The sequence below is a fragment of the Panonychus citri genome, unplaced genomic scaffold, assembly GCF_014898815.1.
Source record: "Panonychus citri isolate SS breed McGregor unplaced genomic scaffold, ASM1489881v1 Contig00096, whole genome shotgun sequence".
NCBI lineage: Eukaryota > Metazoa > Arthropoda > Arachnida > Trombidiformes > Tetranychidae > Panonychus > Panonychus citri.
In genome coordinates, this window is record NW_026515501.1 from 553,503 (window position 1) to 568,669 (window position 15,167).

Below are 15,167 nucleotides of genomic sequence, written 5' to 3' on the forward strand. Positions count from 1 at the left end.
CAATTTCTTTCTCCAATATTCATGTAATAGTCTCAATGGAACAATTGAAGAGCCACAGAGTAAATTTCCATTCTCTCATTTTATCATCCGTTTGTCTTTTTCCATCAAAGTGGCTATTTATAACTCTATCATTTTCTATGAATATCGAAGATTAACACAGAATCGAAAAACGAAACTTCACCAAATCGCAATAAAAAACGAAAACAACTGATTCAGATAATTTCCATCTCTACACTGGATTAACAACTTCAACTAATCTCTCTAATTCCAACTCAGTTAGGGCAAAAATTGTGATAATTAAGAATTAAATTTGACCTCAATTCTTTTCATCATCACCCTAATTTAAGAGATAGGATCGTTCATTGTGATAACTTTTATCGAGTCAATTTGAATGAATAATTGAACAATTAATCCTCTGAGTTTTCCTAATTCTTTTTGGTTAATCTAACAGATTAAATCTTTTAAATGAACTGAAATAATTATCAGCAATACAAAATGATTTAAGATACTTTGGGATGAGATTAAATTTTTTTAATCCACCAGAGGATTAAGATTCTGGTTCGTAAGTATTACGACTCATTGGGCTGTGGTTCAGATTAAATATTAAAACTGTCATGCAAACATGATAAATGAATGTAAAGTTGTTCAAAATGGTTGAAAATTCATTAAAATTGTTCATGATACAAAATGAATTAAGAAAATTTGTGATTCCTTCCCCCTCTCTATATTTCTCTCTCAAAAGATTAAAATTTTCACCCTAATCCCTTTTCCCTTTATCTCCTTAGGTGTGGTTTTGTCATCACCATGAGCATGCTAATGATTAATATCCTGGTAACAATTTATCAACAATTTATTTCACTATTTTCATGATCGTTTTGTTTATCTTTGATATTTACTCTGGGTTAACATTGAGCTTATCTGAAAAACTTTTTAAATTTTATCTTCATGATAATATCTCGAGTTGAAATCATTCAGTCAAATATTTACCATGAAAATAAATATTCTTGTTCAACTTTAATTCTATTCAGGGTCAGAATTGAGGATAAATATTCCTGATAATTAGATGGAAGTATTAATAGAAAAGAGAATGAGAGAAAAAGTAAAAAACTCATTTCGAATGTTTTTTAAGTCAGAACTTTTTTTTCTTCTTCTTTTGAAATAATCTCTTGAAAATCTTTTACGTGAAATTAGTTGAAACTTTACTATCATGGTAGATTGAAAGTTCACTTGAATTCTGATAACCAGGTTACCTTGATAATTCAATTGAACAAATTTCATGTCAAGAAGAAAAAAAAAATCTCTCCAAAAATTTAGTCTCCATGTTTGTGATAACTTTTTTTGATGGAATCATGAAGAAAACTATTCCTGTCATGATACCTTTTCAATTCTCATGCTCATTGTTCAGATGTATTATCATCATTTAGTCACACATTCAGGGGAACATTATCATCAGAAGATATAGAAATAACTTGTGAAGTTCTGAAACGGAAACTGAGATTAACTAAGTTCGTCACTTTTCCTCTCTTATTATAATTCTAATCGAGTTCTAAGTTCTATTATTTTTTTTTTCTTCTTTTCTTCTCTTTGAGATTTCTTTCTTTCTTCCAACATGTATAAACAGAATTTCTCCATCTCCATGAATTCGAGTTGTTTTTATATTCTCATGCTGATATCATGGAAAACATGATTTTATCCGTTTTCTATTCATTCCTCATTTTTTATTCACAACCAAGAAATTTTTTGCTTTTCTATTTCAATTCACATTCTGAATCTGATTCAGGATGAAACACCGAAATGAATACTATCATAATATTGTTATTATTACCATGGTTATTAGCATGTAAAATATTAATCAATAGGAAGAAGGAAAAGTTTTCATAAATTGATAATAACTTTAGAAATTTTTTTCTTCTTCTTTTTCCCCAAGAATCAAGCCTTTTGAAACCAGAACTTTCTAGGAATCACCTTTTTCTCATCCATGGTAAACATGAACACTTTTCTCATTGAAAATGTTATTATGTAAATGAATTTCAATTCGAATCAGGCTAATATATAATAAAAACTATGGCGTAACTTGAGGTTTTTTATCCAGAACTTCACCTTCATATCACATGTTTCCGCTTATCACTTTATTCTGAATTCAAGAACTTTCTATCCTTTATCTCATCTCGTAATTACATTTTCGATTTTTATTTTTTCTTTGAAAATTATCGGTCACGAAATAATCATTATATCATTTGGAATCATGTGAAGTTGTCGTTTTCTTGTTCAATAGTGAAAATTAACACAGAGAATTTGAATTTCGTTGAGAGTTCAAAATTCTCATGATAATATTTTCACATGAATTTTGACTCAAAATTTGAATATAATCGATCAGAAACAAGAAAGAGTAAATTTTCTTTCGAAACAAGTAACCATAAGATACGAATTGCACGGTCATTGTTCATATAATGGAGACAAAAAGTTCTGATAACAACTCTGTAAAGAAATGGGAATAAAATTCCAAAGAATATAACTCAGAATTTCATCTCGCTTCTCTCTCTCTCTTCTCACTCATTCTTAGTAACCATCATTTTCTCATATTTGCAATAAGAAACAAAAAGTTTACCAATCACCATTATCATGGTTGCTTCAAGTTTCATTCAGTAAACTGCTGAATCAAACATGGCTGACATTTGCTTCCTATGCTTTTAACATGGATGACTGCTAACAAGATTTATATTGTCTTAGGTTTTTCATCATCATACATTTTTGAAGCCTTTTTTTACCGTTAGTTTTGCATCTTCCTCCTTCATCTAACATTTGATAGCATTTATCATCATCATCTCACTTCAACTCTTCATCCTTATCTTCATTGTTGCTGTTGTTGTTTTTATATTGTATTATAATGTTACCTGTGAAAAAATGATTCCCTTTTTTTTTTCTTCATCCATTTTTATGGGAAAAATTTTCTCCTCTCTACTTTATTTCCTATTATCAAGTTATCATCAATTCTCCATGTAAATTTTTTATATTATCACCAGTTTACCGATTCTTGGATTGCTTTTTATTGTTGAGATAATTTGAGAGCTAAGGATTTTCGTGTAGTCTCAAAAGTTTTAAATTGCTATTGATTAGCGAACGATTTAGTTTATAATTTGATTGTTTAATTTCTTATCTTCTCGGGAAAGTTTTATTATTTTTTTCTCTTTTTGATTTTATCTTATCAAATGTTCCTCTTCCTCTTCCTTTCAGCATCATCATGAATCTTGATCAATATTTAATTGATTGGAACTTTTTTTTTTGCTTTCATCTAACTTCCTCTTTCATGGCTTCTTCCTTGAGGATAAACTAACAACATGGACACACTATCAAGATAAATTGTTCAACTAATTTGGTAAGATTGATATTGATTGAAAAATAAACAACGACACAAGAAAAAACAGAACCAACAATCAATGAGCAAAAATATTAGAACACGAAATCTGAACAACTCACAGAAAAGTGGAACTGAAAAACTTATTATCATGAAACAATTCTGATTGTCAACTTTGGAAAGTTTTATCGAGTAGCAAATGTTTTTGATTATCGAGCTTACCAGATTTTGGATCTCACGAAGATGAGGAAGACGACATTCGGTTAGATCGGGAGTGTCCCAGTGTCCCATTGAATAACAAGCTCGATAAGCTGTACCCATGTAGGGTGAAGGGCAAAGTTTACTCGCCATGAGTGAGGCATCAATTGAATCCCAATAGATCCCATGTGAATGTGAAGGTTGACATTTTCGCCGAGATGAGACAAGGTACAGGTCACTTTCACCATCATTGATGCCTCCACTGCCACCAGTAGTTCCGGTACCAACACCAGGATTGTTAACACCGCCAATGACAACAATTTGACCACCTGAATCAGAATCAGAATCTTCATCTTCATCAGTTGATGATACCTGTAACTGGGATGTTATTTCATGCTGGTCAAGTTTAGTCTGATGATGTTGTTGAAATTTCCCATGAGGATACTCATTATCATCATCAGGTAAATGGTGATGATCATTATTATTGTTACCATTATTATTATGGTCACTGTTTGTTAAATTCACTGACCATTTAGATGGTCCATTGTTAACATAATTATCAATGGTACCTGTGGTGATACTGGTGGTAATGTTGATTGAGAATGGGGTTGAAATGATTTCATCATCATCATGATTCAAATTAACACCATGATCATGATTAACTTTGAAACCATTAACACTTGTATTGATTGTTTGTTGATTATCAACATCATTAACCGATGAATTTTTTTCAGGTAAACTTTCAACACTTTTACTTGTAATATTTAATTTCATTTTAACCAAATTATTATTATCATCATTTACTGAATCATTATCATGATGATGTTGATTATAATCAACCTTGTTAATGGTTATATTATTTGTATCATTAACTGGTTTGATCATTATCATATTTGATGATAATTTAGTTACTATTGATAAATCAACCAACTTGTTATTGGTTAATTTTGTTGTTGTTAAATTAATAATATCATTAATTACTGTTAAATTAACCGTTGTATTAACACAATCAATTGGATTATCAGTTGATAATTTTATTGGTAACTCTTTTGGAACACTAATTGTTGATTCATTTCTTAATTGTTCACCTTCGTCAAAGTTAATCACGTTAATCTTATTGATTGTTGTTGATTCTGTTGTTGTTGTTGTTGTTGTTAAATTATCATCAATTTTTGCTGATTTAAATTGATTAGATAAACTTACAGCACTTAGATTAAAATAATTTGTTTCATTATCTGAATAAATTGTTACATTTGATTCAATTATCTTAATTTGATCAGTTGAATCAATTCCTATCAATAGGCAAATGTCAATCAAGGTTAGATAATAAACAAATAGTTGGTAATGATTAAAACGATGATTAAGACTGATTAAAGCCATTGTTAGATTACTTAGTAAATCAATAATCAAATAATTGATTAACTTAAATCACACATTAATAAATTAATGATTTAAATGGCTGAAGTTATTAATAGTGAACACACAAAGTAACCATGATAATTATGATGATGATTAATGATTACTTATGATCAGTGTTGATGGATTAAACTGGATTAATTAATCATGATAACATATAAACAATCAAATTGATTTTTCTTTCGTAACATCAATAAAAACTAATCCTTCAATTTATATGGATATTTGTTTGGTGTTGTTGTATATTTTTTTACCATGAATATGAATCAATCATGATGATTGTAAATCAGTTCAACAAGTTAACAAGTAAAACTTGATAACTAATAGTAAACTTGATGATGAAACTTTAATTTATCACAATTAATATAAAATTTATTCTCAGTGTTATTTGAATGATCACAATTGATCAGGTTAGTTGTAAATGTTTATTTATATATCACAATGAGCATGATAAAAACATTGAATCTTTCATTTGATTCACTTGGAACTGCTAAGAGATAGATGATAGTTCATGATAAGACTACAACTGGATTCTGAGTTCTGGAAAAAAAGGAAAAGGAAGAGAGAAAAATATTTCCTCATGTTATCATGGGCATGCGATGTTCTTGAGGCGCCCTCTGGTTTTTCCATGAATTTTCGCAGTAAACAGAGCATTTTGTTCAGTAGATTAGGAAATTTACTCTGATAGAATGTTGAAAATATAGCATCAATTTTATTCCTTTGATTGAAATATATATTTGAGTTGAAACTGAAAAATTCTAGAAATGAAGAATCAAATTCATGTCAATCAAATTTACTTGGAAATAGAAACAATTCCGGAACAATTGAACTTTATATTCACGATTCCCCTGAACATGATATGTGTCAATTTGAAATAACTAAATGATCAAAAAACTTTATCGTAACTATTGAAACCAATGATTAACTTTGATTAATTAAATTGAAAACCTTTCATATTGTCCATTACTCAGGATTCCGATTCTGTTACCATGGTTCAAGATTGTTACATGATAAAAGTAATTTATCAAATGATTGTCATTAAATTAAACTACCTCATTGTTATATATTTATTATTATCTTCATGATAATCAATAGAAGTGAAAATTTTGACAAACTTTTTCCATCAGAACTTTTTTCCTCCCATGAATCTGAGGGAAAATTTTCTTAACATTTTATTAATTACTTATTATTATGCTAATTAACTTTGATCGTAAGATTTTGGTAAATAATCATTGGCTACAAGACTAATTACTAAATTGTAATAACAATTCATTTATCATTCGTTCAAGATAATTAAGATTCAAGCCTATTATTAACTTCATCTCAATGGAAGCTTAAAAAGTTAGTTATTTTTTTTTCCAACTTTCGAATTGTTTTTTTGTCAAATTTTTTTTTCTTACTCGATAATTAACTCTTTTCTTGATCAAGATAATGATTAAAATTAATCTAAATTGTGATAATGAGAAAGTTAATTGTTATGAAAATTTTAGATTAACAAGTTTAATTTAAACTATTGAGCCGATTGATTAAATTTAATCATCATCACAAGTAATTGATTTCAATTTATTGTTACTTTTTTATTCAGTAAATGTATTCAGTTTAATTTGGACAATATAAAATCTTGATTAACTTAATTAACTCTTGAAGTTTCAATTTCAGCCAATGGAATCATTTTCCTTTAATGGAAACAAGTTAAATTGTTCAATCTTGATTATCTTTTATTGTTATATTACTTTAGCACTTGATTATTTGCAATTAAGAAAAAAAAATTTGGCATGAGATTAATATCAATTTTCAGCTTATTTGATTATCATGCAGATGAAAATGAGTGATAACTTTTCTGGGTTATTATTGAGATATCAAGATTATCTGATGTTGAATTGTTATCATATTGTTGTTGTTGAATCAATGGTAAACCATTAATGGTCACTGGTACTGATGAGGATGCTGAAGGTTGTTGAAATGATGTTGATGGTGATGATAAGGTTGGTACAAAGGTTTCGCATGAAGGTTGACCATTAACACTATTATTAGCTGAATTAAGATTATTATTTGAGGATAAAGCATTGAGATGACCATTACTTTGTTCATGAGTATCAGTTTTGTTGTTTTTGTTTACATTATCAAGGTTATTGGTGTGATTATGATGATTACTATCATGGTGATGATGGTTATCAGTACGAGTATTGGATTGTTGTGAGTTTGTTTTATCAATGATAAAATCTAATTGAGGCTGATTATCATCGTAGCTCTTGTTTGAATGGTCAATTGTCATTAACTTTCTGTCAAACATTTCATCAGCTGATTGGGAAAGTTTTGATAAACCAATAGGCTCAATAGGCTCAATCGAATCAGTTGTATTTATTTTATCAACTTTTCCATTATCAATGTTGATTTTATCACTTTTCATGGTGAAAGTGGGGATAGTTGATGATGTTGATTGTTCAGGTGAATTAACACTTTCGATAACGTCAAGAGGTACCTCAATATCCACTTGAACAACCTGGGAAACCAGATTATTGAAACTGTCAGAATCAGTTGTAACCTTCTTACAGGGTAAAAAATCAAGGCCATTGGAAGAGCTCATCAAGAATGATGAACAGGGTGGTGGAGATGGTGATGTAATTAGAGCGATATTTTTCCTCTTTGAACGATTTTCACTGGTAAAATATCTCGAACTTGAAGTTCTAATAGAAGTATCACCAAACCAGTATCGTTCATTTGGTAACATTTTCTGGTCTATTAATGACACTGTTGGTCTACTTGGAACCACCGGTGGGACTATTTCATTGAAGCTCTGGAAATTTTGGTAACTCTCATAGTTTTCATTGATCGCTTCGAATGTTGTTACACCGATTCCCGTTTGCATCTCACTTTGTAGCGATTCTTGAATTTCAGACACAATCAACTGACCAGAATCATTGGTCGCATTATCGTTTTCATAGCAAACATACTGACCATTGGTCACAGATAATGGTTGTTCTTGCGTTCCCATCGATGATTGAACTTTTCCTAATGAAATCGTCGCTGAAACAATTTTCGTATGAGGTGACCCATCGACAGTCTGAGTATCTGATGAAGGTGGTGAAGGAATTGAACCTTTCAGGGAACCAAATAAAGATAAGTCACTTCGAAAGCCAAGTTGCCGACGAACTGATCTCAAAGTTGACCGTAGACGTTTATGTCGATGATATTGTGATCCTGTTGTGATACCTTTACATGTTTGTCCATCGCTGTGATTGTGCTCACGCCAAGTGACCAGTTTAACAGAAAAAAATTTCCTAAGAAAATGAAAACAAAACGTCAAGATAAACCAATGGATTTAAATTCAAATTAAATTGTTGAACAAACCTTTTCAATAGCAAAACAGTTAATAAAACGATTGCTATGGTTAGAGTGACAACAATTATAATCACCAGAGTTGTAATTAGATTACCATTGCCAGAGTTTCCCAAATTCAATTGACTTTGGACAAAACTATCCCCTGATAATCAATCAAAGATTCAACAATTAAATTAGCAATTAGATCATTATCATATACAAGCTTAGTTAAATTAGTTCTTATTACAATTGAGACAGAAAATAAATCTGCTCTTAATCATCAACTCTAATTGTTACCAATTAAATGTTAGATTGAGGGAGTAAGAAAAAATCTCACCTCGATGACAAATCATTAGGTAATTTTGCCCTGAGGGATTTTTGTGAATCTTGATTTAACTTAATGAGAAGAGTGAAAAAAACCTGAACAATCAACAACAAATTTAGATGTTGAACCTATGCCTTCAGGGCAATTCCAAGATCCGATCAACTTAATAACCAAAAAAATTCATCATTCTTGATAAAATATCAATTCGATTCATTTAGAACTTTTTTTCTGAAAAAAAAGAAGAGGAAAAAAAACTTTTTCTTTGAAACTTATCAACATTTTGCAATCGAAAGAAATGTAAAAAGTTTCATTAATTTCATCTTTAATTACTTCAATTTCATGGTGATTAGTGGGTGAAATATTTTTCCACCGTTATCATTTATTTCACCCTTAAATTTTGAAATAAATGTTCAGTTTAATTCAGTTCTGAATTGAACTTCTGGTTCTCGTAATGATGATTTTTAAACATTTGAAATAAGCGAGTAAAAAAAAAAGATTTAGTTATAAATTATTATTACGACTACCATTATAATCAGTGATAGGATATATATTCAGATTCATTTATCATGTAAATAAAAAAGTTATCATTATTATCACAATTTCATGGTGATTAGATTGATAATAAAAAAGTTCATTCAAATGATAAATGATAGTTGACTGTAAACCTTTTTAACTGATACATTATTTCATGATACATGAAATGTTATTGTAATAAATTACCATAGGAAAATAGAGAGAGAGAGAGAGACAGAGTTATTATGTTCTAGAACTTTTTTAACTTTGGTTTTGTTGGTTAAATCAGAATCGACGATGAAATCGTGAGTCGAAAAAGTATTTAAATTGTTATACTTATCATTGTCAACGATCAGCAATCAACTAATTCAGTTTAGATTCTTTCTCATTGTCTTTTTCAACCATATTGAATTGAAACATTTTCCAATTCTGCTTCCTGACTTTTTATTTCATCATCATCATTTATCATGAAGGTTCAGAACTTTTCTTCCCCACTAATCCTTATTAGTTTAGTTCATGTTAAGATTAATCAGATTAATCTTGTTTACTGATTGTTTCAAGTTCACATTTGATTATTGTTATTTCATCTTGGATACTTGAATTCTTAATTATAATTATCATGAACATCATGATTCAGAATAATCTTATTTTATTGATTTTCTTTATTCTTACAATTCATCAACAACAATTGAATCTTCAAATGTGACACTTGACGTAAATGTTTCATCGATGAATATGACTATCATGTATGTGGGGAGGAAAAATAAGATTCCGATGTTTACATTGAATATCTGACCTCTTTTGGGAAGGAAGAAAATTCTCAGAACTTTTTTTCTCTTTTATCCTCCATCTTCATCTTAATCATCAATTATCATCTTTATGTTGATTCCAATTCACACTTGCAACTAATCAACTTATCATCCACTTGGAATAAGATTCAAGGATATTTGTCTTTGTCCATCCAATTTCAGAATTTCTCGAGTTCTGATCAGAACTTTTCATCATCAACACAACTCTCTCTCTCTCTCTCTCTCTCTCTCTCTCTCTCTCAACCTTCATTCAGATCAATTTCCATAGGAATTGTTGCCCCTCCTTCAACTGATTGTTTACCCAAATATCAAATGTTTCCCTGTATGATTAACATGATGCTTAGAATTGATCCTTAAACAATCAAACATGATTAAAAGGATGTGTGTTATTAACACAGTTACTCATAACCCTTCAGGGTGTTTCCTGGTCATGATAATGATCAACATGATGTAGATAATGATGATATTGAATAGTTTTCATCAGTTTATGTTGATAATGATAAAAAAGGTTCATGCAAATGCAATTCATCAATGATAAATATTATCTTAGTCTCTGTAAATGAATGAATATTGATCAATAATAAAAAAGTAAATAGTTGATGATATTCATGAAATAAACCTTCAGGATATAAATGATTACAATCATTAATGAGAGACTAATTGATTTGAAAAATACAATAATAGGTTAGAGTAAATGTTAATTTATCATTAAACGAGCTCATTGATAATCGATATGAAATTTTTAGTTTACCTTTATCGTTATTCTTATTCAGACCATTGTAACAAGAAAGATAAGTAACTGACCACTGGCCATCGTCTTGGCATATTATCGTTTCTGTTTCAGGTAATCCTTGGTCATTTGAGCATTCCATTAATGCCATGGAACCATATTTTGTGGTTCCATTGAGAAGGATAAATCTGGTTGATTCAGGTGATACATTTCTAGGTAATCCACAGTCAATAGCTGGACAATATTAGATAATGATAGCGAAAGCAAGTCATAAACAAATATTAGTTGAAATGGTCAAAAATAATGACCTACAGACAAAAAGTTATCATTTGTCAGTAGTTAATAATAATGTAAAGAGATAAAAAGATATTGAGATAATCTGGTGAATTTGAATAATCCAAGTTACAGATTTGCAATAAGAATGATAAATAAGCCCGACATCCTATTTGTTTATTTTGACTTACCAATACATTTAGGAATTTCCATTGACCACTGGCCAGTGGACATGCAGACAAGTCGAGACTGACCAACGATTGAATAGCCTGGATCACATTGAACATAAGCCTGACTCAATACAGTTGCCCTGTTATTTGAATTGAGCCCATTGATTATCATCTTACTATTCAAAGGGGTTTCCAATTGCTTACATGTTACCTCTAGATATTAAAGTAAATCCATAGACACGAAACAAAAAAAAACAGGGAATGATAATAAACGAAAATAAATATAAATTTAACAAGTAGGAGTATCTAAGTTGTAATAGTAAGAAAATGATAACCATAATAATAATGGTAACAATAAGATGAGGATGATATTAAGAAACTTAGGAAATAAACTGAGAGAGAGAGAGAGTAAGAGTGGGGTGGATTTGGTGTAAGGAGGAAGAGGAAGTATAATAGGCTCACAAATTCATTATCATCATGATTTATGCTCTTCTCTTGCCTCAAGGGTCATGTAATATCTTCCAACATCCAAGAAGATATTTCATCTCTCCCCTACCTTTGGAATATAATAAAATACCAAAGACAATTTCATCTCTCTCTCTCTCTCTCTCTCTCTCTCTCTCTCTATTCAATTTCATTCCATATAACATTCTCCTTAGAATCTAATCTTCCACTCTCCCTTTTTTTCACCTTGTTCTTTTCTCCTCCCTTCATTAACTACTCTTTTTCTCATTCTCCTTTTATTGCTCATTTTTTTATCATCCTCCAACTCTCACCCTGACTATCAACTTTATCATTGATTCTTAATTCATCCTTTTCATATTTAAATTACTTTTCTAAAGGTAATATTTACCTTTTCTTAATCTCATCAAACCCGCACACACACACACAATCATTAACAACTAATCAATAATTTAATCTGAATAATAATCATTATGAAGGTGGCGCATAGGAGTTTCATCATATTGTTATCATTACAATTAACTGAATCATGAAATTCATCTTAATACATTAAGATTGATTGTTATCTTTGTTAATACTTATATCCTATGGGAATATTCAACTTTTTTTCCTCTCTCAATCTTGTTGTTTATTAAACATTAATTCAAGGTAAGATCTAAATTCATTTATCTGAGTCTCTCTCTCAATGTTATATTACATAGGTAAACAAGGTTATCATAGTATATTCATTATCATTAGTATCAGAATTATATCAAAGAATCATGAAATTATATCATGTTACATTCAATCAATGTTAAAATGTAATTGCAATTAAATTAAGACTAAATAACAAGTCGACAAAAAAAACAAACTTATTTACTTAACATTCATATTATTGTATTAAATTGATTCAATTTTATTTTCTACTTTGATAGAAATTAATTATTTAATATAATTAATATCATGTTATTGGTTTAACTATTTCTGTCCTATTATATCAATCAAATTGAATGAAAATCGCAAAATTTAATTTTTTTTTTCATCCATAACGGTAAATGTTTTCATGTTAGTTGATTAAAGATTTGATTGTGATGATCAACTTTGACGTTAAGTTTGACTCTTAACTAAATGTTTGGATTAGTTAATCATTCAAATTGTAAGGTAATTCCTGGTTTTAATTGCTGTGATTTATAGTAATTAAGTTGAATTAGCTTTCGTTAATTTGTTAATGTAATTTAAAATTTAGTTGGTTCAATTTTTTGTTTGTCTATTCATCTTATATAATAATCTTGCCTGATTAGTGAAAGTGTGAGCTCGTTAATGACTCGTAAATCTGGTTAGTTAATTATCAGACAATTAATCAACTCTAGAATTAAATTGACTCCCTTTGCCTTGCACGCTTAATTGTTGATCTAATTTAGTCTTAAATTGCTATTAATTAACTTGAAAACAGACACAAAAATCTAATAGAAGGTGAAGGAAAAAAATCTCAAATTCAACAATTAACGATAACCATTCATTTGGCTGATCATCATCATCATCATCACCATCATCATCATTATATATCATGTCAACTCATTGATATCGATACACTCAACTATTAAATTGTTAATATGCAGGATTAATTATAAGTTATAATTAACTTTTATCCCTATGTGACAAAGCTTAACTTTTAATGATGATGGTGTATAATTAACATGACTTAATGTCCATCAGAATGACCAATGGAAAAAGCTTAATGATAATACATTATATAAGATTATCAACTGTTTTATATCCTGTATAGTAATATTATCATATCACTTTAATTCACTGGGAGGTTTTTTTTTTGATTATCATGATGATGATGGTAATCAATCTGATTTCATGATGAAGAAACAAAATTGAATCTTTGATAGTGATTGTAAAAAGGCGGGAATTGAATATGAGATTCAATTTGGAGATGTAATAAAAGTTTGTTTCAATGATTCAAACATTAATCTTATGGTCATCCATTGATTATTCACCATGTTGACCATTAAATAAGTTAGTGGGGGGAAGAGGAGGATGAGAGAGAGAGAGAGAGAGAGAGAGAGAGAGAGAGAGAGGAATGAAATGAGTTAAAGAGGATCTGGAATTGATGATAATGAATTTTGGGTGGGATGATGATGGAGATCATCGCCATGATAAAGAAAAGTTACTCATTTGGACAGATGAAATTTTTTGTTCTTTCTTCCCTTAGGTTACACCAAAGTGTATTTATGGTCAATGAATGAATTTAATACCTCTGCAAATCGCTTGACCATCAGACCATGATCCATCTTTTGAACAATATCGTTGACTTGGACCTTCGAGATTATAACCATTCTTACATTGGTACGAAACGATATTATCCTTATGAGTTTCAATTGGCAATGAGTTTAATGGTTTTTCAGCTTCACCACATTCGTATTTATCTGAACCAGAATGAAATTGAGAAAAACAGAAAAATAAACAATTCGATTACTCCTAATTAATACTTATTGTTTACCTTTAAATGCACAATTAAACTCACCTCGTTCGGTCATAACCTTTACCTCACATAGGCCAAAGTATTCATAATTAGATGAGGCATCGCTAATTGTTAAATATCTTCCTTCAACTCCATCAGAGCTACAAACAATCAGCTGAGTTTGGGTTGCTGTAAATAACAATTAATCAAGATAGTAACATGATATCAAATGGTAACAATGTTTAATTATTTAAACACAGAAAAAGAAAACAAAATTTACATTCATAATTAGCTAATTAATTGTAACTCATATTGAAGGAAACAATCAACGGATGACCTGTGGATGGATGTTAATTGTTACCAATATTCAGGCTCATATTTAAATTCATTATCCTCACTGTTTAGTTAATCATTATCACTCATGATACCTGAGATTAAATCAACTAAACCAGAATACTAATCATGATAATTATCATGATAAAGAAACAAAATTAATCTTCCATAGTATCAATGATAAATTGCTCTAATATTAAGTGTACAATATAATTATCATTGAAGTTAATTATGTTATTTAATCAAATGATAATATTTAATATCAGGTAACACAAATGAAAATATCAAATATAATGATTAATAATTTGTTAATAAATTGCAAGATAATTAATATTTAGTATATTAATTGCATGAGAAATACAATTAAATCAATTAATTGAATTATCATCTTTGAGTAAACAAAATTGAAAATTTGTTTGCTCGTAAATTGATTATTAGATTAGTTTAATTGTTGTAATGTTAAAATAATTGTGGTAATTATATAATGAATTTGATTTTAATCAATGATTTTCATGGTAATCAGATTGTGGTTAGAGGTTTTGAATTTACAATTAAGTTAATTGTACTTACCAAACATGCCTTGAAATGTTGAGCATCGAGTACGATTGTGATTAAAGTTAATTGTTGATGATAAAATACCATTAGAATTAGTATTATTTGATGATGATAAAAATATGGTGAAAAAATGTTCAGAACCTGGAAAATAATAAGTTAATTAATTATAATTAGATTTGATTAGTTACATTAATATCTCGATTCTCTTTTCTCTTCCCATGTTATTCAAATGTAATTAATATCGAAATAGGAATTAGA

General features: G+C 29.2%; 2 protein-coding genes across 3 annotated transcripts in view; both read right to left on the reverse strand.

Annotated features, from left to right (window-relative positions):
- LOC128388194 (uncharacterized) overlaps nt 1-5,515 on the reverse strand; it is a 36,869-nt gene extending 31,354 nt beyond the window's left edge. The window contains exon 1 of one of the 2 annotated variants that reach the window (XM_053347569.1): nt 3,578-5,515. In XM_053347569.1, coding sequence (XP_053203544.1) covers nt 3,578-4,933 — 1,356 coding nt within the window. In that variant the 5' untranslated portion in view covers nt 4,934-5,515. The remainder of the gene's footprint in view (nt 1-3,577) is intronic. The other variant, XM_053347568.1, reaches the window with a different exon arrangement.
- Nucleotides 5,516-6,661: 1,146 nt separating this feature from the next.
- The window catches only part of LOC128388218 (uncharacterized), a 32,102-nt gene continuing 23,596 nt past the window's right edge, over nt 6,662-15,167 (reverse strand). The window contains exons 4-10 of the mRNA XM_053347595.1: nt 14,925-15,050; nt 14,085-14,210; nt 13,816-13,986; nt 11,132-11,323; nt 10,689-10,901; nt 8,321-8,453; nt 6,662-8,250 (exon numbers count right to left, since the gene is read on the reverse strand). Of these exons, the coding sequence (XP_053203570.1) occupies nt 6,780-8,250; nt 8,321-8,453; nt 10,689-10,901; nt 11,132-11,323; nt 13,816-13,986; nt 14,085-14,210; nt 14,925-15,050 (2,432 nt within the window). The 3' untranslated portion in view covers nt 6,662-6,779. The remainder of the gene's footprint in view (nt 8,251-8,320; nt 8,454-10,688; nt 10,902-11,131; nt 11,324-13,815; nt 13,987-14,084; nt 14,211-14,924; nt 15,051-15,167) is intronic.